This window comes from Nelumbo nucifera, chromosome 5, assembly GCF_055504915.1.
Source record: "Nelumbo nucifera cultivar China Antique chromosome 5, China Antique-T2T, whole genome shotgun sequence".
Taxonomy (NCBI): Eukaryota; Viridiplantae; Streptophyta; class Magnoliopsida; order Proteales; family Nelumbonaceae; genus Nelumbo; species Nelumbo nucifera.
The window spans coordinates 23,386,936-23,407,349 of record NC_142653.1 but is presented as its reverse complement, the minus strand read 5'-3'; the positions used below and the strand labels follow the sequence as shown (position 1 = coordinate 23,407,349).

Genomic DNA, 20,414 nt, shown 5'->3' with positions numbered 1-20,414 from the left:
GTCCAATGTATAGACTTTTGGCATTATTCCCACTCCAAGAAGAGATACTATTCAGGAATAAAAATAAGAGAATAATTTTATTTCTGCATCACTATAAACAGGGCCAAGTGTACTGGGCTCCTCTGGATAATACATATTCACTCCAAACTGTCATGCATTTATCAGACACCAGGACAAAGGCTTTAAATAGAAGATTTTTTTTTTTTTTTCAATGGATGCTTCAAAAGCGCCCTCTATATATGCCCATGAGCCCATCTATAGGCCGCAAATACTGCTCTTACACTTTCGTTCCCTTTGCTTCATTATACAATTGGCCAATGTATTCCTGCAAATCATGTCAACATTGATAAAGAAGAATCTCAGAGTTCATAGAGAAGAGCTAGAACAGCAAATCTACATCCACCCAGACCAAGAGAGGACATATCCAGAACTGCCCCCAAATCTTAAACATAAACTCCATTAGTGTTTCTTCCATAATCTAGCAGTTAATTTCTCTGCTGTTTTGAGATTGAAATTAGCTTTAGAGAATCATATGTTGTTCTACATTGAAATAGATAAGTGAAGAATAAATACAAAAATAATAAGAAAATAAACTAAGACGCACAGTTTACTTTGTACAAATATAAAAGCACGGAACACCTAATGAGATACAATTCTCTTCTACATTGGCACAATTTTGCTATGTCAGTTTAGAGTGAGAATGTCATCCCATATGCATGTTTCTAATTACGAAGGGTAATATCACCATCTTTCATTCATTCTACACATTCATGAGGTGAAGGACAAAGTACTGGAGGAAAGTAATTTTGCCAATACCTAAGAGATTCATTGCATGTTAAACTATGTATTTACTTCATTTGACAATATATATATATATATATATATATATTTGAGGTAAGGGAGGAGGCAAACACTTGAAGAATAAGATAATATGTACCTTGTAGTACTTGAGTAACTGTGGCCTCTTCAGCTTGAACGTTGGTGTTATCAAATCCCTCTCAATATTGAAAGGATTTGGATCCAAGTGAATTGCTTTTAGCATCTCAAAACCTCTAAGCTGTGCAAAAGCATTTCATGTCAGATCATGAAGCATGCCAAGCTTTTATTATTGTTTTGCATATTGTAGGAAACTTGTCATACTTGGTATTTCTGTCCAGTACTGTTGAGTTCATCTAGAATATACTTCCTTGCCATTGGGCTTTTGCACAATGCTTTGAAATCTCCAGTCTGTTGATGGAGGGTTGCCCAATCCTCAAGTGCCTTCCTGTTAGGAACTGCCACAGCCACAAGAAAGGACTCAAAACTGTTCCCGTAAACCCAGATCTGCAAGTCATCCAAAGACGGTCTGAAAAATGGTCCAAGATAGAGGGAAAATGATTATTCACTACCAAATGACAAACACGTTTTAGCGTATGTTGTTAGCAGATATGCAGGGGCCATTGCTTGGTGCAATGGTAAAGTCTCAGGCTGACAACTTACTGGTGTGACAATGTAGATTCAAGTCTGAGAGAAGCCACTTTGTGCCAAAAGATGACAAAGGTTAGGTCTGTATACAGCTTACCCCTCCCAAGACCATGGATAGCTGGGATCATCATTGGATAATGGCTATTAGAGACAGATCCAGGATCTATCAACTTGCTGGAGGAAGCACACTACTAATATAAGGGTCACATCTGATCATTCACCACATATATAGGGGGTTTTTTCTCAGAACTTTGGGGAGACATGGTCCCCACCTACCATCCCTGGATCTGTCCCTGGTTGCTCATGCATTTTAGGAATGCCTAAGGGTATCTGACCATTTATTTGTTGGGGATTGTGAACTGGATGAAAGTCAAGTTTCCAGAAGATTTGACAATAATTTATTTACCTCAGACTTCCAAACAACCAATGTTTGCTTGTATGTGACATTCTTGGATTAAATTGCTCTTTGGTATCTATCTGCAAACTTGTTGGAAGGATTTTAAGTTCCTCACCAACCCCCAGCCCCAAATATAGAAAGATATTAAGAGAATAATTAGTATAGTTTCTGTGGATACTACGGCAATATCTCGTGCATGGAACATGCCGTGTAAATCCACTTGATGCAATAAGAACTCATGCCATGTAAATGTGCATAGTTTGATTAGTATTGGTTTGGATTCTAATAGTGTAATATACAATATTGCATGTCCAATTTGTACCGATGTGATGAGAGGGCATCTTCCATATATGCTTTCTATGTTTTCTGCAGAAATATATTCCCCTTGAGACAACTTAAAAATATTCTTCTTCCTATCGATGATTTTCATTGTCCCATTTGGTTGCCATTCTCCAATATCACCTGCAATATTTTGAAGTTACTCTCCATATTGACATTCATGGAAACAGTCCAAATTTTAAAGAAAGATAAAGGAACTGTTGTTAAGATTCAATATTGATGTCTAAATTATTTAATCAGTAAGTTGTTATGCTTGTCAGCCAGTTGCAATCATTGACAGGGAAATATATTCAAGAAGGTAGAAAATAGATACAAGGAAATAGCATCTTCAAATTTCACAAATTGTTAAAGCAAGAAATGTATAAGAAGCTCCAAGGGCAGAAAATGAAAGGGAGAAAGTGGAAATAAAATGCAACATAATGCTAATTTAAATGGAAAATGTGTAAAGGAAAGAATACATGGAGGAATAAATCAAATTTCCAAATATTACAGCAATTTAAGAATCTTTTGGTGAGGGATATTGATAGTTTTGAGTTTTTAATAATTTATTTTCTAGTTGTAGGTGTCTTAAGAAAAGGGTCTCGAGTCTTCTAAAAATTTACTGTTACTTCAAAATTACCATTTATGATAATTTTCGGACTTACTAAGTAATTCTCACAATTGTTATTTTTAGTAAAATCACAATTTACTATTTTCAGTAATTTCTGGTGCCTTTACTTTAAGCTTCAGTAGGACTACAAAGTGCTAATAGAGTTGTTTAGGCGTTGAAGTATCTTTATGGGTTACCTATACTCCTATAGATTTGTCCTAGTTTTAGAACTCTCTCTCTCTCCCCTATTTCTTCAGCTAAGTGGCCTGTCTCATTGCCATTTACCATAAAAACAATGGTTTTTCTTTTTCTTTCTAATTTTCTAGTCATTGTTTAGTGGATGGAAAGTCATCTACTCGATTTTCCATCCTTATTGCCTATTCTTCATCATTAATCACCCAAAGCCCTTCACCCCACAAAACCCATAGCCATATTTGAAATTTGTAGGACCCTCTACCCTATCCTAAATCAGTTGTCATTCTTTAATGACAAGTTTCTTATTTTATGGGATTAAGATTGTCTTTATTGCCTAAAAATATGTACAAAACACAAATGTATCCTGCAACACATTTTCCAGTAACAATGTTGCAACTTGCAACATTGATCATGCAGACCATTTATTCCAGGATTTTCTTATGAGATTAATAATCCTTTTGCAAATCAGTTATCCTTAGGAACTTTTACCTGTATGAAACCATCCATCCACAATGACATCATCTGTAAGGTCCTGTCGCTTATGGTAACCAGAAAACAGGGTTATACCCCTCAAGCAAATTTCTCCACGTGGCACAGAGGAAAGTGCATCATATCCCATTTCAGGAACTGACTCAAGTCTTGCCTCAATGGTTGTAAGAGGGACACCCACAGTTCCCATCATAGAGAACTCGTTGGCTATGGATGTAAAACATCCTGCACAACTTTCTGTAAGGCCTGGAGTAATGAATAAATTTGAGGGAAATTAGTTAATGACTAATATCCAACATATGCAGGTAAAAGGGGCACTGATAATGTAGTAATTTAGATGCATCAGGCAGAACTTATTTGTCATACCATATCCTTGTACTAAAACACTGCAGCTTGTAACTCTCAGAAATTCCTCCACATGGCTGGGCAGTGGTGCAGCACCAGATATTATAATACGAACTCGCCCCCCTAGTGCTTGTTTGGACTACACAAACAATTCACATGGGAATCAACATAACATTATTCAGATGTATCAGCAGAGAAACAAAAAGAAAGAAGAAAGATACTTTGTCAAATATTAGTGTGTCAAAAAGAGGGGCCGCACTGTCTTGCTTCAGTCCACTCTTCAAATTCTTCAACTTGCTGTTACCAACTTGTTAGAAATTTCTACCGAAAGCGAGAAAAGTAAAATAAGTTGTAAATCCAAATCTAATATGGGGAATTACTGTACAACATACTAGTTGTAAGCAAGTTGAAATAGAGTTTTCTTCAGTACTCCTCCCGAGGAAATTTTATCCATCATACCTTCACACATGGGCATATGTAATGCTTAAATCATAGCATAAAAAACCTAACACAAAAGCAAAAACACTAACAAATAAAATGAACTTACCTGTGTATATACGGTCAAAAACTCGAGGAACCCCACAAAATATTGTTGGCTTCAGTTCGTGCACATCTTCAAGAAGATGCATTACATCCTGTAAACAATGAGAAGACAAACTACAAGTTCTAAGTGGCAAAATGGATGCATCATCCAACCAATGTTTTAAAACCAAAATGGAGTTGAACCAGATGTCTTAGCAGCTTTTAGTGTAGCCAGTAAACCTTGGAACCAGCTAAAAGCTGACAACCTATGTTACCCAGATACAGCAAGGAGATGGCTGGATACAGTATAGGATACAAAGTTTGCACGAAAGGTTAAAGTATCCAACAAAATACGGCACCCTTGTACAGGTATCCGTGTATCATAGCTGACAGCCCAGAACACTGAAATAGTTTTCTGTTTTACCACTTCAACTGTCAGTTTGGTTTTCAAAACATTGGAGAAGGACATCATAGAAAACAGGGTCCAAACCATACCCCTCGCCAAAATCCTATGGATGCACCGCTGTAGATACAATAGGTCTCCATAATCTGGTCAAATACATGAGCCAATGGAAGGAATGAAAAGTATGCATCTTCTTGTGTCACCTGTATGGGAAGAAATTCTAAATCTGTTCATTTTATGTTTACCATTACCACTTTAACTTCTTTTGACAGTAAATAAAAGAGAGTTTCATTAAATAAGCAAAAACATTACAATAAAGAGTACGATGATTAGCTGGCACCCAAATTATGATAGAAGTTACAACAGAAACTCAGAAAAAAAGGATAACTTATGCTGCCTTAATTCCCTTGTAATTCAAGAGTATCCCAAAAATCCATCCCAAAATCATTTTTATCAATCCCTGAAAATTCAGGTAATGCCAAAATCCAGTCGACAACTAGGTTTCGTACACCAGCACATATTCGGCCCTTATTCCTTATCTTGTCTTCAAAAAATTCTTCGCTCCTATTACTTTCTTTCCAGATTCCTCCAACAAACTGCAAATGGGATACAGCACCAGAAGAACTTGACCTTTCTGCTTCCTTGAATCCTTGGCTACTTAGAAAAGATTTCATCTGGATTATGGGGTCAAGAAATTTGAACGTTGGATAAGAAGAGAAATAGCTCCATAAAAACTGCCATGTTGCTTGGAATGATGAGGTGTCTCATCTTCTTCATTGCTGTTACACATGAAGCAAAGACTTGTCAACCTAAAACCTCTTTTCTTCAAATATCTGTTGCTCTTCAAGCTTCTAAAATAGCAAAGCAAATTCTTCTAACTCCCAATCCAAAAGTGGTCTTCTAAAAGTAGGGCACCAAACCAACTGCTCCTACTTCAAAGCACTGACCAACAATGATGTTTCTAGCACTCAACCCATACAATCTCGGGTAAAGGTCACAAAAATTTCCAACCTCACACCATTATTTACACTCCCTAGACTCCCAAACAAACCAGGTTACCCTGTACTTACATGCAACCACCCTTTTCCCTAACCATTTCCTAACAGAGCTCTGTTTACAACTCTAATCCTCCTTAGATCCAATCCCGCATCTTCTTTGGCCTGCACACCACTCCCATTTCACTAAATGAAATTTCTTAAGCATCTCCTACTACCACTACCACTGGCACCATTAATACCACTACCAAGTGATCCATGAGAAAATCTACATAAAGCTACAATATTTAAATTTGTATTTCATTTCTTATCTTTGTTCAAAGAATTAGGATCAATACAAAGCTCAAGTACCTCTTAGTTGAATTTGAGAATTATTATACTACTATAATTCTAATACAGACATGTCTAAACATATCAAGAACGAACCATAGCATTTTCTTCTTAAAGAAAAAAGAGGCGACAATAATTACAGACTGGAAGATTTATTTATTTTAATGTAATTTTATTCAAAAAAGGAAAGAAGATACAACAAGACCCTAACCAGAAGGTTGGCCCAGAACAACTCAGATTACAGACTCCACAAGAACTGAGTTCTAAACAGTTGAAGCAAGTTTAGGTGTTTGAAACTTTGAATTCAGGGATTACAGACACCCAGGAAATCAGCTTGCTCACAGCCCTCTAATGAACAAAAAATGATGTGTTTCAATTCAAGCTAAAAGCATTTAGAGAGACTATATTCAGTCATGAGGAACAACCATCAATGACTTAAATGTTAAGGAGCAATCTGCTGCAAGTTGAAAGCTCTCCAATGGGAAGTGTAGCCAAAAGAAAAAAAAATGATGTGAGTTGGAACAGTCAATAAATATCTGAATATCTGATGATGTATACCTTCAACAGAAGAGATGACACCAGATATAGTGGATCAAGTTGATAATTTGAGCACCTGTGAAGATAATGATGATGATTTATATGTTCTCATACATATATCCATTATAACATTTTGTTATGTACACAGCAAGCTAGTTCAGAAAACTCGAAAAAGGAGAAGAATTTCCTCTCCATTATTCTACTCACTAAGAAGGGGGAGGGCCATGTGGAAAATTTTGTAAGAAGTTTCTTATGGTCTATTTGAAAAGAGAGGAGAGTAAAGAGAAAAAGCAGGAGCTCATTGCACATCCTGTCATGGTTGAAGTGATGCATTGGGTTTGAACAAGAGAAAGTTCTCAGGTTTAACTATGGATAATGCAGTGGGTGGTTGAAGCCACGTGACCTCATCTTTCAAAGCTTGAAATGAATGCACTGTTTGGGTTTTTCAAAAGTGGAGATGGAGGGGGATTCATGATGTCACAATAGAGTGTATAAAGGAGGACAATAATGACCCTTAGATGTTTAATCACACCAGGTAAGTAGGTCCTTGGCTGCTAATGAAAACATGCCATTCCTCCAGAGCAGAAGAACAACCAGTGTCCTTACAGATCTATTAGTGAAGATTAGAGTTGATAGGATTGAGCTGTATGGAGATCTTGTCTATTGGAGTTGACTGGTGGTCATCATGGAGTTGGGTTGTTTCTCTTGTATAGTCTTGATGTTTCTTTAGAGGCTTAATGAGCTGATGTTTGGCCGTGCTGCTTCATTTATATTTCTCCTTTTCTTGTTCTTAATAAAGTTCTTCATTTACCAATCAACAAGAAAAGAAGAAAAAAAAAAGAGAAAAAAAGCAAATGCTTCTATTCAATGGAGAGTTAAAGCAACTTCAAAAAGAAACTGGGTATCATGCAACTTTGGAAAAATTATAAGGATCAATAATTGGCTATTTACCACTTTATCCGTTTCTTGAAATAATTGATCCATAGACAAGACCTCTGCCATTATAGCCTTGTTAGACAACATAACACCTTTTGGCTCTCCAGTTGTCCCACTTGTGTACATTATTGTGCAGATGTCATTCTTGTCTTTTGGAGGAAGTTTATAATCCATACTTCCCTGGAAAGAAATAAGAGAGGGTCATATGTACATTTAATAGGAGATACAGAATTTCAGCATCGGTCTGATAGGCAATGGCCCAATGCCTGAACTATAAAAGAAAAATAGTAACCTTACCAATAAAACAAATTCTTCCCAAGAGAAGAAAGATACGCCAAATTGTTCAGTTTCTTGCTTTTGAGCATCAGTAACCTTCCCAAAGCTAACAATTGCTGGATAGAGTGGATTGAACATTTAGTTTCGAAAAAGATGAAAAAAAATCACTGTATCATTTGGAAACAGGGCTGCATTTTGACATACTTTTTAAATGTGAAGTACACCTTGGAAGGCAAGTTAGCATCTGCACAAAGTGTTAGTACTTAATTATCAACTTAGAGAAACTTGTTAAGTTGATTCATCTCTAATGCATCAAATATTTAAGGCTCCTTAATAGAATTTATATAGAGGAACAGATTATAAAAAAGAGAAATAAGTCCTAAAGAGAAAGAGAAAAAGGATAAATAGCAATTAAAATATATACAGACCAAGGCTTCCCATAAACCAAAGCTGGTACACACAAGAAAAAAATCATATGGCTACAATGTGCCTGCCCTTTCATTTAGAGGCAATGGGATTTACAGAGCCAAACCCTCGTAAGAGGGGCCCCTTTTAACAATATATACTCTTATACCAGCAATTTGTATATGGTACCAAGATTAATTTCACAAATGAGAGGCCCAAAATGTGAAGGATTACAATCATCTGGGTGATTGTAATCTTGAACAATGTGCAGAAATTTTCTAATATTTGGAAAGGTAAAAAGTGGAAAATTGAGAAATAAAAAAGACATTCACTTTCATGCTCTAGATTTGGTATAGGGCATATCCTGGAAGGCTGGAACTGAACTAAGAACCTTTTTATTTAAACTGATACCTAAATCATGAATTACAAGTACCGATAATTAGACTTAGATGTTTCAAAGAAGAAAAATCATCCAAAACAAAGTAAAATGCCTATCCAACAAAAAAATTCTTCCAAATTTCATGCAAATCTTAGAAATTGAATATAGCATAAGAATCAGCATACAGCTTCTATCTTGCTTTCTTGAACAAAGGCTATTGAGACTTCAGCATGGTTGATGATAAACTCCATAGCATTAGGACCTGCAATATAGGTAGAACCACAGAAGAATTGCTGTAGCTGGATTTACTAAATATTGTTTACATCCCAGAAAAATTGCAAGTACTCAGATGTTTGACTCAATTCAATTCTAATTACTAGAGTCAAATATTGCTTACATCCCAAGATTTCACAACTTTGTTGATTTGGAAATGTACAATGTGGTCGGCTTGCTATGCCATAAAATAGGCAACCGCCTCGCATAGAAATCATGCGCAGTTCCTCGGGGGGTAGGCAGAAAGACAGGCAAGCATCTACCACTTACTATCCCCCATGAAGCCAGCATAATAGGATTTAATGTAAACAAAAAAATAAGAAACAGGAAGAAAAAGGAACAGGGCACCTACCGAGGGTGTCATACAGAGGTACGTAATATATCCCATGGCTGTTACAAGCCTGTTGAAGAACCATACTAGATGTTAAGTAAATATGGAGGAAAAAAAATTGCAGGATGTTTATAAGGTCAGAGCCAGCACATTAACATTTAAACATATCATCTGCAACTGAAGCCACAGGACATGCAATTGTTCTAAAGAAGTTTTCGTGTACCTTCATTGCTATTATCCATTGAGGGCAGTTAACTCCATATATGCCACAACGACCTCTCTGCCAAGTGCCAACATGTACAAATGCAAATTACTCTCCCTATCAGAAGGTTTATTTTTAATAATGGACAACGCCGATAAAACATATTAAAATGTGGAGAAATTACAGGGTTAACACCGCGGCTTCTGATGGCAGACCCAATTCGGATGGCTTCATCGTATACCTCCTGATAAGTGCGCCAGACATAGGGACCCGCCTGTGAATTCAATAGCATTTATTAATCTTCATCAGTTATTGGGAATTCACAATTCATACGTGCACACACCCATACACCACAGAGAGAGAGAGAGAGAGGAGTGAACCCAATTCATACATTTCCATTGACGATCTCCCGGTGACCCAGCATTTTGTTCGTCGGGTTTCGTTTGACGGAGAGACTGTGAAGCAAAGAAAAAAGCAAACTTCCAAAATAAGAAATCCCATGTCAGGTCATGAAAATGGAGGAATTTGCCAGCAAGTGGAGTGCAGCATAGAGCATACCGACTTCTGTTTTTTTCCTATGAGTAGGCAACATTGATGCTTTTTCCTCATTCTAGTCATCAGGAATTCAGTTCAAGATCACAAGAAGGTTGTCAAGGTTTTTTCTTGATAATGATAGATCAGAAGGTTTTCAAGTTGAAATAAACCAATTCGTACTTAGCGATTTCGGGTGGAATTCGATCAATTATAAACATGCAAAAGATCCCTTTTAGTAATAGAAACGTCTCCAATTTCCATCGCAATTGGCCTATTAGCTCAGTTGGTTAGAGCGTCGTGCTAATAACGCGAAGGTCGCAGGTTCGAGACCTGCATGGGCCATTAACTACTAAGAATAAGTTTTTATCATGCATATATATATATAGCCAGTTAGCCACCAATCAATTAAAGATGGCATGGGTGACCCACTGACTCCGGAGTTGGGAGCCTATCCTCGAGCAGCATCCAATCCTGTTTGGCCATCTGGCAGTTGATTAGTAGTATGTCACCCTGTCTTCAATCCATCTCTTGTGAATGTGATCTCATTTTCCCGTCATTGAAATTAAATGCTCCACCGACTTCCTCACTCGTCAATAAATGTAATTAAGATTCACTGTCTACACCCTCCAACCCCCACCAATAATTAATAAACTGAGCCGAGGAACTACTGTGATCAAAATTGGAATCCTCGGGCTAAAACCGTTGGTTCACATCCATTTATGGCTGGCTACCTCAGAGTCAGAGGATTAACCCAAGGCGAAAATTCTTGTTTTCTTTTCCTTCCCCCCACCCCCCATCCCCCCTCTTCTTCTTCTTCTTCTTCAGATGACTATCTTTTTCCCTCTCATTGGCATTGCACATCAGACCTCTGAAAACAATGACTATGGTATACTTCCTGATCTACAGAAAGAAAGAATTGAACTCTACTTTCACTTTGTGTGTAATGCTTTGTAGTCTGAAAACAACTTCAGAGTCAGAGCCCAGATTGCTCCATTGTGAAAAGTTGTTTCACATGCAGAACCCAGGGAAATTAATCTGATTTGCTCTGGTGCAACTTATTAATATTCCATGAAAATAAAATGTTAAAGAAGAAAAAAGCAAGAAAAACAAGTAAAGGTGTATTCTGGGGTACCTGAAAAACTCCCAAGGAGATTCCATTCCAGTTGGAAACTCCATGAGACCATCCTTGGCGTTGGCGTATATGCATCTATACACAGGTCCCGCCGAAGGCTTTCCCCCGAGAGCCGGCCTTGCTTCTTCAACTTTCACTGTGAAAACCGACATTTTCTTTACGTTGTTGGTGAATGGTGAGTAGTGCTCAGATCCTTATTGGGATTATATAGCTCAAGTACTAGAGTGATGGATACATATATGTGATAGAAATGGTGAATAAAGGTTTATACAATTCCTATAGGGAGCTTCTTCGAACCTGAAGTTGGTGACGAATTTAATCCAGGGGTCAGAGAGAAACAAATTAGCTAGTTACGTTGGGCCAGTACAGTAAATGTCAATGGTACCCAAGGATAGAGAGCTACCAACCATCTTAGAGCGGCGTTTATGAATTACAACAAGAAGAGAGGAGTCACAATTAAAAATGGTCGGATAGAAGATGACGCTAATGTCCTTTGGATTCCTCTCTAATTACAATTTCTTCCAAAAGATTTCATGAGTTTGATTTCCTGTGCATGTGCATGCAACAGGAAGAAACTGGACAAGGTCCTTGGGACTTTTCATTGCATCTTAAATTCTTAATTGAACAAACAGCCTCTCTATTGGTGTTCATGAAAATGGCAGATTGATTATGCTTTGATCTTGTTTTAACTCAGGTTGTTGAGATCTGCTGACTACTACTGCTACCCAGCTGGTTAATGGTTAATTCTTTCTTATATATATGGAGGCACTAACAATACAATTTTATGATGTAAATTAAGAAAAAAACTCCATAAAAATAAAAATTAAATTAGTTAAGATAACAAATATATTAATGAGAGATGGATCCTTCACTCCCGTAGATCAGTGCTTAGATGTTAAATAGTTGAAAGGGGGCTTGAATAAGAAATGGGTCAAATGAAGTATGAACCCAGAAGTCTTGCAGGGTCTATGCTTGGCAAGATTGAGCAGCTTGTTTGAATGCAATTGGATTTAAAATGAAATGCATTTTAAGTTTGTATTAATAGCACTTAAATCCATAATGCAACATCAAAGATAGAGTTAAAGAGACGGTTTTTTTCCTTGTTCTGGTAACTATGCTGCACCAAATCAAACTAATTTATGTCCGTAACTGATGTTCAATTGTAATTTATATCTGTTAATTGACATTTCTAGTTTTCAGATGCGTTGGACAAGACACATGATGAAAACCATAGTTCAAAAAGATATAGCAATTTTAGTATTAAGACGACTTAACTTTTCTAGTTTCAACACAATTTTTATTGTTGATATCCATGTTTACATTAGACTACTATGAATAAGATTCCATGATTACTTAGGCTGCTCTGAATTGCAGTTTTGTATGCCCTGCCCCCACTCCTCTTTTTAATCAGTATAGGTGTTTTGTGTGATAACTCAACATCAGTATCAGAAAGGAGAGAGGTTAGGTTTGGCTTTGGCAGTTGGGAGTTGTATTTAAATGAACTGAATTCAAATTCGATCTGATTATGTATAAGAGATTATCCAGATGTGAATGCAACTTAAATGAATTGAATTCAAATTCGATTCCTTTGCAGTTGAAGCCCTATATATTTCTATTGCAGCGGATGTGAAGATAAATATAAGCTCGGCTAGGGTGGTTGGGTGGTTTGACCTTGTGAGATCACAACTCAATGATGCAGTGGAGCACGACCACAGGCCAGGTGTATAGCAGCAAATCACACATCCCAAATTCCCACCGCCTACATTGTGAGGCCCACAGTAAAATTATACTTTCATGACGAGTGGCCAAATATATATATATATATGGATGTGCATATCGGCATACGCATGTGTAAGCGTTCAAATTTAAAACAAGGGAGAGGTCATTGCGTCATATTGGCGAAACTCTCTAGTTCATCAGTTCATGATAGCAAAGAAGGCTTTCTCGTTACCTGGATGCTCAAATTGTTAAGGGGTAGGCTCAAGCTCCAAAGTCACTGGTGACTGACCTACTCCCTGAATTGAGGTTTAGTGAAATTATTGACCCAATTTTGTTGAAAAAAAAAAAAGAAAGAGTTCTTGTCTTTATGCTAAACAAAGAATTCCTTTCCAGTTGGTCATCTTATAAACGTTTCTATGACGAAGCCAAGCCCAAGCTAAAGGTCTCAAGAATTCCTTTCCACTGGGTTTCGTCGCTTCTTATTTCAGGTCACCCGTTACAAAATCATATCAAAACACCTATACAAAAGAAATATATTATTACCCCAGATATAGGCTAACGAATAAAATATCCGGGAAGGCTCCACACAAAACGCACCTCACAGTCTCACACCTAGCTGTGAATGGAATCTGCTCCTCACACGGGCGCCTCACAGGCACATCCACAGAACATCTCCCGTGAATAATTAATTTATAAGTACGGGAAATATTCCCAATGCATGGTAGAATGTGTATGAGGCACTTTGTGTGAGGAGCAGATCTGGTCTCCCTCACAGCACACCGGAGCCATGCTCTCAATGTACGACTGAGCTGTGAGGTTGGTGTGAAGCACGCTCTAAAAGGAGAAAATAGGGATTTTAAGAGCACAAGGGGTGCTTATTCCTCGGATTTCTTTGGAATTGAGCAAGAGGTGATCCCCTGTTTTAGGATTGAGAGAGAGAGATCTCCTGTTCAGCTGTCGATGTTACTGGAGCGCACAAAGCTTAGTGTTCTCTACCAGCGGCAATCTTGGCAGAGGCAATCATGGTCGGCAGAGTGAGAGGAAGAGATACGAGAGACCAATCGAACCCTGAATCTTTTTTATTTTTGTTTTATCTAATTTCCCCTCAACCTAAGAAAGTGACCCAGGGTAACCTTCGACCCAACCCCACCCTGACCCTAATGGGTCACTCGACCCATATTAACCATCCATTGGAATGGATGGGTATGGGTGGGTTGGAATCAGGATTGCCAGCTCTATTTGGAATATCCATGACTCCATGTAATACAGTTTTAGACTCACTTCACAAATGGAGATCCAAAGGGTAGTCACATAAATCATCGCTTACGTACGTCATTTGACCGATGTTCCGGGCTCATATGAAAATATCATTCTTCGCCAAGAATTCAAGAGTAAACCACCAACGCCAAACAGAAATAACGAGTCAAATCAATAGAAAGCCTTGAATATAACCAATGAGTCTGTACTCTGTATTACGAGGAATACATAGAGGAATGGTAGGGCCGTGCATTGACTACAGAAAAAGCATTGAAAGTGGAATGAGATGCAAACAACCAAATAATAGATCAACACCTTGGAATGCTTCAAACAGTACCTTGGCCCAAGAAAGGATTGACAATTTTTCTTACTTCCAATAAAAGAAACAATGTAAACATGTATAGTACAACCTATTCTAGTAATGACAACTGAGATGTCTCTCTTTCAAGAGAAAAAATCGGATTACACATATACACACACAAGGGATCATTGAAGCCTCTATACATCTGAAAAAGAAATCACTCCCTCTACATGGAGGCAAGAAGCTCTTTCATTTCTGCTACGGATGGAACGGTTTCATTGGGATAAATCTTGGCAACCAGTTGAACAAAGCTTTCGTACTTGTCCAGAAATTCCTTCTGCCAAAGATGGAACACCCTCATTAAATTATCAACACTAGCTCATTTGTGGTTTCGGAGAAACCGGGCAACTCAATAAAGATTCCCAACAATGCAAACCTAATACATGGCATTCATAATAGAATCAGGGCTGAGTAATATATGTATCTCCACTCCACTGTGGACTATTTGTCTTGCACTATGATCCCAAGACAAGGAGGTTTTGTCAGGTAGGTAGTCAGTCAGCATGACTCCCTTTGCCAGGTCTATTTAGAAACAGAACCCTTACTCATATTTCAAGCACATACTAGATAATAGACATTATTTGATACAGCTGACCAATACAAGGCTATCCAATATGAACAAATACTTTTTGTTGGCTATTTTGATTTTTCTTATCATAATATTTAACTAAATTATAAAGTGCACCTCAAGTTTTTTCCAGTGACAAAACAATGGAAAAGGATCAATATCAATTAAACTGAACTTGAAATTACCATTTACCTCTACCATGTATAGCCATAGTAGACAGTGCAGCAAATGGATCAGATTTGATCTGGTTCTAATTTGAATCTGATCCACTTAATCCTAAAAGATGATTTGATGGTTAATCATATCAAATTCAGATAATCCATGATATGATCCATTAATATCTGATTGTTTAAAAGGGTAAAAATTTTGGTTAAATTAGAAACCTAACTAGTAAAAGTACTCTAAAGATCTAACCTAACTACATTCTATTCCATTTGACAAAAACAGAACCCTAAAACTTAACTCTCCATGTTTCAAGTGGGTAGCACCACTGCTAGTGTCTCTCATAGAATGCTGCCACTGGCTTCAATCCTATATCTCAGAGAATGCATTATATATATATATATATATATATATATATACAGAGAGAGAGAGAGAGAGGAGGGGGAGGAGACTACTGCATGGGAGAGGTTGAGGCAACAGAATTCACTGCACTTCTATTGTTATTTCACAAAGAGGAGTGACAGTAAGGTGGTTTTTTCTTCTTTTATTTCTATTTTGGGATTTAACCCTAATAGGTCATAAATTGAGGGAAAGTAGACTAAGATGGTTTTGTCACATGCAAAGACCGTTTACAGAATCATTGAGAAGTTATATGTTATAAGTTGAACGGTTTAGAAGAGGGGCAGACCAAAAAGGACAAAGGCTGAAGTAGTGAGAAATGATTTGAGGGCCCATAATTTAACAATGAATATGGCACTGAACAAAGTCAATGGCTGGATAGCATTCATGTAGCCTATCCCATATGGTTGGGACATGGCCTAGTTGAGTTGAGTTTTAAGATTTGGATTGTAGCATCTTAGATGTGAGATTTATTATTATTTCAAAAGTTTCAGGAGCTTTAAACAGCACTGAGAACACAGATCAGTCCAAATATCTCAAACCATAGCCTTGTCCATGATGAAAGCTCTAACCATAAGCCCATGAGTTGGAACAAGAAAAAGACTTCAGTGCAAGGCACACAAACATCTCAGTTCTCATGCTTCTATTGTGGGTTTTGTTATTTTGAGCTTCTGCTTTCTTTTTTCCTAGAATCCACACTGCTTGCATAATAGTTCCATATCATATGTAACCTATGTTGTCTACCATGTATTTGTATAAATATGGATTGAAAGTATTTCTACTTTTTGCACTTTCAATTATTAATGCTTGATTTGTTTAATTGTTTTGTTTTGATCTGTGTCATTTCTGAGAATTTGTAGTTTGTGTTTTGTTCTTGATATTATTATCTTATCTTTTATGATTTTGATATAATCAAATTGGATATTTTGATTCTCGTAGTGGTTCTAAATATGGATTGCAATTTTGTAAATCTACCAGACATCCAACTTTTTTGCAGCCCTATATAGCTGATCCATGAATACAATGATAAAATAGACAGAGAATGTATGTTATGACATGCCCCCTAAACCAAGAGAAGTGAAAAAACGTGTATGTCAAGCATGTCATTTCTATGGATGGATATTGTAGAGATACTGGGCCAGATGGGCCATGGTTCTTTTCTTTTATTTTTAGCACTAATTATGTCTTGTGTCTTCTTCTTCTTCCTTTTACTTTGGGGGCACATTTGGCAAGTCTTTTTGGGGAAGATCTTCTGGCAGCTCTGACAGTCAAAAGACACATTGAGTTTTTGCATTAAGATCTGAGCAGCCTGAATCCCGTTTAGTTAAGGCGTGTCTTTCTGCGTGAAGACGAATAGAAAAAACGCAAAAGCTCCATTTGGAGCTTCCCGAAAATCACCCGTTTTGGGCTTCTCACGTCTTTTGGCGGCTAGATCTACAGCAAACCAAACATGAAAAGATCAAATCGCGGTCTTCTGGGCTTGTAATAGCTGACAGACCGCGCGGAAAGACGCGCCAAATGGGGCCTTTATATTTCAGATTTATTGCAGGTGAGATTCACAACTGATATTCATATTAAAGCATTTCCATATAAACAAGGATATTCAAGGCGTTTTATTTCAAGGTAAACTGTGCTAACCTTGCATTTATCCCATAAGGATGGCAGCAACTCCTCTGAAGTTAAATTCTTTTGCAATCTTCTGTACATTTGACTGAAGGACTTGTCAACCTATACCAGCAAAACAGTAACAATTTAACCAAAGGATGTCACGGTCAAGGGACAGGGAAAATGTAGGGAAGATTTAATCTTACCCCAGACAAACTGGATTTTAACATTTTCCGAAGCTCCATTTTGGAAAGTCCAAGCTGAAATGGGATCTAAGATTTATAAAGAAAAGATTAGTCACACCAAAACATTAGCAGCTTGAAAACATATTAAACTGTTAAATATATGCAAAAGAAATAATGGGAACTTTCAAAGGTGGAAATCTAAGATGGAAATATCAAGGAAATACTTCAATAAACATGTTAGATGACAGGGTTCAGTATGTATATCAATGATACAGTCAATCCATGGGTTCATCAAAATTGCTTATTGATAATGTGCCAACTGACTCTTTCAGGAAAGCTAGCTACACATTTTGCTGCACCCAGAGCATGATCCATTCCATAGAACCTAAAGTGAGTACTTTTTTCAATAATTCTCAAATGTAGTTAGTAAACAATAGTCTTACTGATGGACAAGATTACTAATTAATTTATAGCAGCTTGATATAAATTTATTCTTATATCAAGGATTTGGGTGGAAGTAATAAGAGATGGTTTAAGCACCCATAATTTAATGATGGATTAGGCACTGAACAGAATGGAATGGCAAAACAGGATTCTTGTAGCCAACCCCATATAGTTGGGACTTGGGACAAGGCTTAGATGATGATAACGATCACCAGCTAGAGAATCTAGAAATGTCTTCTCTTTGCTGAGTTTATTTCTGGACAATATTTAAACATCAGCTGCTAATTCACTACAACTTCTTTTTCTTTGGTAAAATAAAATTCATTAAACAAAAAAAAAATAGTTACAAATTCACTAACCTCCTCTGGTGTAATTGTGTACATCAAATCTTCAATTCTTCGAGCAAATTGGAAGAGTCTTTCAAATTGCTGCAAAGAACAAATTAATGAAGATCCATGCTGTCATTTCATCTTATCCAAGTTTCACAATATCCCAAGAAAAGAAGAAAAAGACTAGGTGATTGGAAAGATAAAGCAAAAACAAGAGAGGAATTATTTACATTGTATATGATCATGTTGATATGACGTGTACAAGCTTGTTCATAAGACTCACTTGCCTGGTGATAGAACTTTGCAAGTGTGGGCACAATATTAGCTAGGTCATAGAGGCTGCATGCAAATGATTATAATTAACAAAATTAACATGGTATTGATTTAGACAATTCTCTTCTAATAAATTTGAAGGTCAAACTCAAAAACTCATCTAATGAGGAGCTACATTTTCTTGAATACCTGTTCTGGAAGGCTGCATAGTTCTCTAAAAGTAAAATGTCAGCATACTTTGGATCGGCTTGTGCAATTTTCTCCAAAGTCCCAAACATTATGGTAACCTGTACCAAACAATATCCTCAATACCTGATGAGCTTATAATAAATTAATAAATACTAACGTCAGAGAGAATAGTAATAACATGTATGCAGTTACAAGTACTGTTAGTGTGCAATAGACATAGACAAGCATTTTAGTGAAAACTGTGAATGACGAGGCATAATTTTCAATGACAATATGGATATTGAAAAGGAAGATCAAGCAAAAGCATAACATATGCAGCCAATATTGTTAGCAATAAATAATTTGTTATTACCACATATGCAGGCAACAGCCAGATTGTTGAAGGCATTTTTTTTAATCCAAATAATATTTAAATAGATTAGAACTCAAATAAGTGGGTTGGCTAGTCTGCTAGCCAAATCATTAAAACTATAAAAAAGTATCCTGTATGGGAGTTCCCTCTCTTTAAGTGGGAGGGACAGGTGTCCTTCACCTAAGAGGAGGTAGTTACATAACTACCCGACTCCCTATTTAAGCTCCTTAAGGAGAAGCTAGAAACAGAGAGACAGATAGAGACTCTTCGGAGAAAATTTTCACAAGAGATTCTCAAGAAAAGCAAAGATAAGGAGAGAAGAAAAGAGAAGTGCTCAAGGGAAGGCAAGGAAGGAAAAGTCTCACTATTACAGGTAGAACAAAAGAAAGTCCTCTCTGTGAATACTTCCTATTTATGTCTTCTGCTACGTATCCTTATTTTTCTCTCTTTTGTTTTTAGTCTTGAGAAAGGAAATAGAGGAGAATAAACCATCTACAACCAGGTGCCTCTACTTGGTTGATTATGGTTTCTCTTTCAAGACAAAGTTAGGGATTAAACCATCTACAGTCTAATTCTCGAAGGCTGATTATGGTTCCCTTCAAATGAAAAATGAAGAGCAGAGGGATGAAAATCGTCTACAATCAAATATTCAATTTGATTGACTATAGTTCCCTTTTTGTATGCAAAATTCCAAGGATTAAGGCTGTCTACAATCAGAATTTCATCTGATTGACTACAGCTTATTGTGAAGAAAGGAGTGAGAAGGAAATTTTCTTTGTATCAAAAAGAAAAGAAAAATGTATTGTTGTATAGTTTCTCAATTGTATTTTCTTTTTCTTTCTTCTCATTCTTGTACACTTGATGTAAAAGAAAAGCAAATGAAAAGTTATTTTTAAGTACCCAATTGTTCTTTTCTTTTGTTCTATTCGTTCATTTCTCCAAGTCAGAATCAAAAGGTGTTCTCTACTTTCTTGTGGAGAAGTAATTAAGGGGAACGATCCGTATGATTCCCTGAATGGGCCTTACCCAAAATAATAAAAACTCAATCACTTGATTGAGTGAATTATGTTGAATGAGAACTTATTAAAATTTTCACACCAACACAGATACAAATATTTCATGAACTTCAGTAAGATCTTAAGAACACCAACATGTCTCATGCATGAACATAGGGAAAAATATCAGCTAGAACCAAAAAAAAACAAAAATCTCATCATAGTTTATTTTGATAAATTAGCAAACTAGCCTTTGCTTCCATAGACTGTCATATTGTGATCAAGTTCATCCTAGATAACTGTACTTTGGGAACTTGCTAATTGAAGGTGACTCTAAACTGGTAATTGGATGGCTGAAGGAGCCGGAGACTGTAGCTTCCTTTAGAAGGGGGGGGGATGAGAAGATTTAAGTAGCTAACTTCCAACATAACAGTGAGAGTTCAGTGGGAGAGGAGATCAGCTAATGGGCTGACAGATTCTCTATCTAAGCAAGGGGTGCTTAT

At 36.9% G+C, this 20,414-nt stretch overlaps 2 protein-coding genes and 1 non-coding gene across 5 annotated transcripts in view; 1 reads left to right on the top strand and 2 right to left on the bottom strand.

The window, feature by feature from the left end:
* Positions 1–50: 50 nt before the first annotated feature.
* On the bottom strand, positions 51–11,317 carry LACS2 (long-chain acyl-CoA synthetase 2). Of its 3 annotated transcripts, XM_010256720.3 has the most exons (20): positions 10,122–10,138; positions 9,966–10,017; positions 9,799–9,862; positions 9,592–9,681; positions 9,429–9,485; positions 9,227–9,275; positions 8,787–8,863; positions 8,022–8,061; positions 7,839–7,933; positions 7,557–7,721; positions 4,836–4,946; positions 4,366–4,453; positions 4,211–4,277; positions 4,040–4,115; positions 3,840–3,957; positions 3,474–3,719; positions 2,184–2,323; positions 1,141–1,323; positions 938–1,057; positions 51–325 (listed from the first exon to the last, which is right to left on the bottom strand). In XM_010256720.3, exons 3-20 carry the CDS (start codon positions 9,829–9,831, stop codon positions 278–280), a joined length of 1,803 nt encoding a protein of 600 aa, XP_010255022.1. In that variant the 5' UTR covers positions 9,832–9,862; positions 9,966–10,017; positions 10,122–10,138; the 3' UTR covers positions 51–277. The 3 variants fall into 3 exon arrangements, with proteins under 3 accessions (XP_010255022.1, XP_088744500.1, XP_010255020.1); XM_088888374.1 differs by lacking the exons at positions 9,966–10,017; positions 10,122–10,138 and adding an exon at positions 11,074–11,317 and having other exon boundaries at positions 9,799–9,886; XM_010256718.3 differs by lacking the exons at positions 9,966–10,017; positions 10,122–10,138 and adding an exon at positions 11,074–11,315.
* On the top strand, positions 10,210–10,283 carry TRNAI-AAU (transfer RNA isoleucine (anticodon AAU)). The gene has a single exon. It is a non-coding gene; the product is annotated as a tRNA-Ile (tRNA).
* A 2,887-nt stretch (positions 11,318–14,204) lies between the features above and the next one.
* LOC104595812 (exocyst complex component SEC3A) overlaps positions 14,205–20,414 on the bottom strand; it is a 97,119-nt gene continuing 90,909 nt past the window's right edge. Inside the window, exons 20-25 of the mRNA XM_010256716.3 lie at positions 18,565–18,662; positions 18,333–18,441; positions 18,133–18,201; positions 17,351–17,416; positions 17,178–17,267; positions 14,205–14,687 (exon numbers count right to left, since the gene is read on the bottom strand). Coding sequence (XP_010255018.1) covers positions 14,577–14,687; positions 17,178–17,267; positions 17,351–17,416; positions 18,133–18,201; positions 18,333–18,441; positions 18,565–18,662 — 543 coding nt within the window. The 3' untranslated portion in view covers positions 14,205–14,576. The remainder of the gene's footprint in view (positions 14,688–17,177; positions 17,268–17,350; positions 17,417–18,132; positions 18,202–18,332; positions 18,442–18,564; positions 18,663–20,414) is intronic.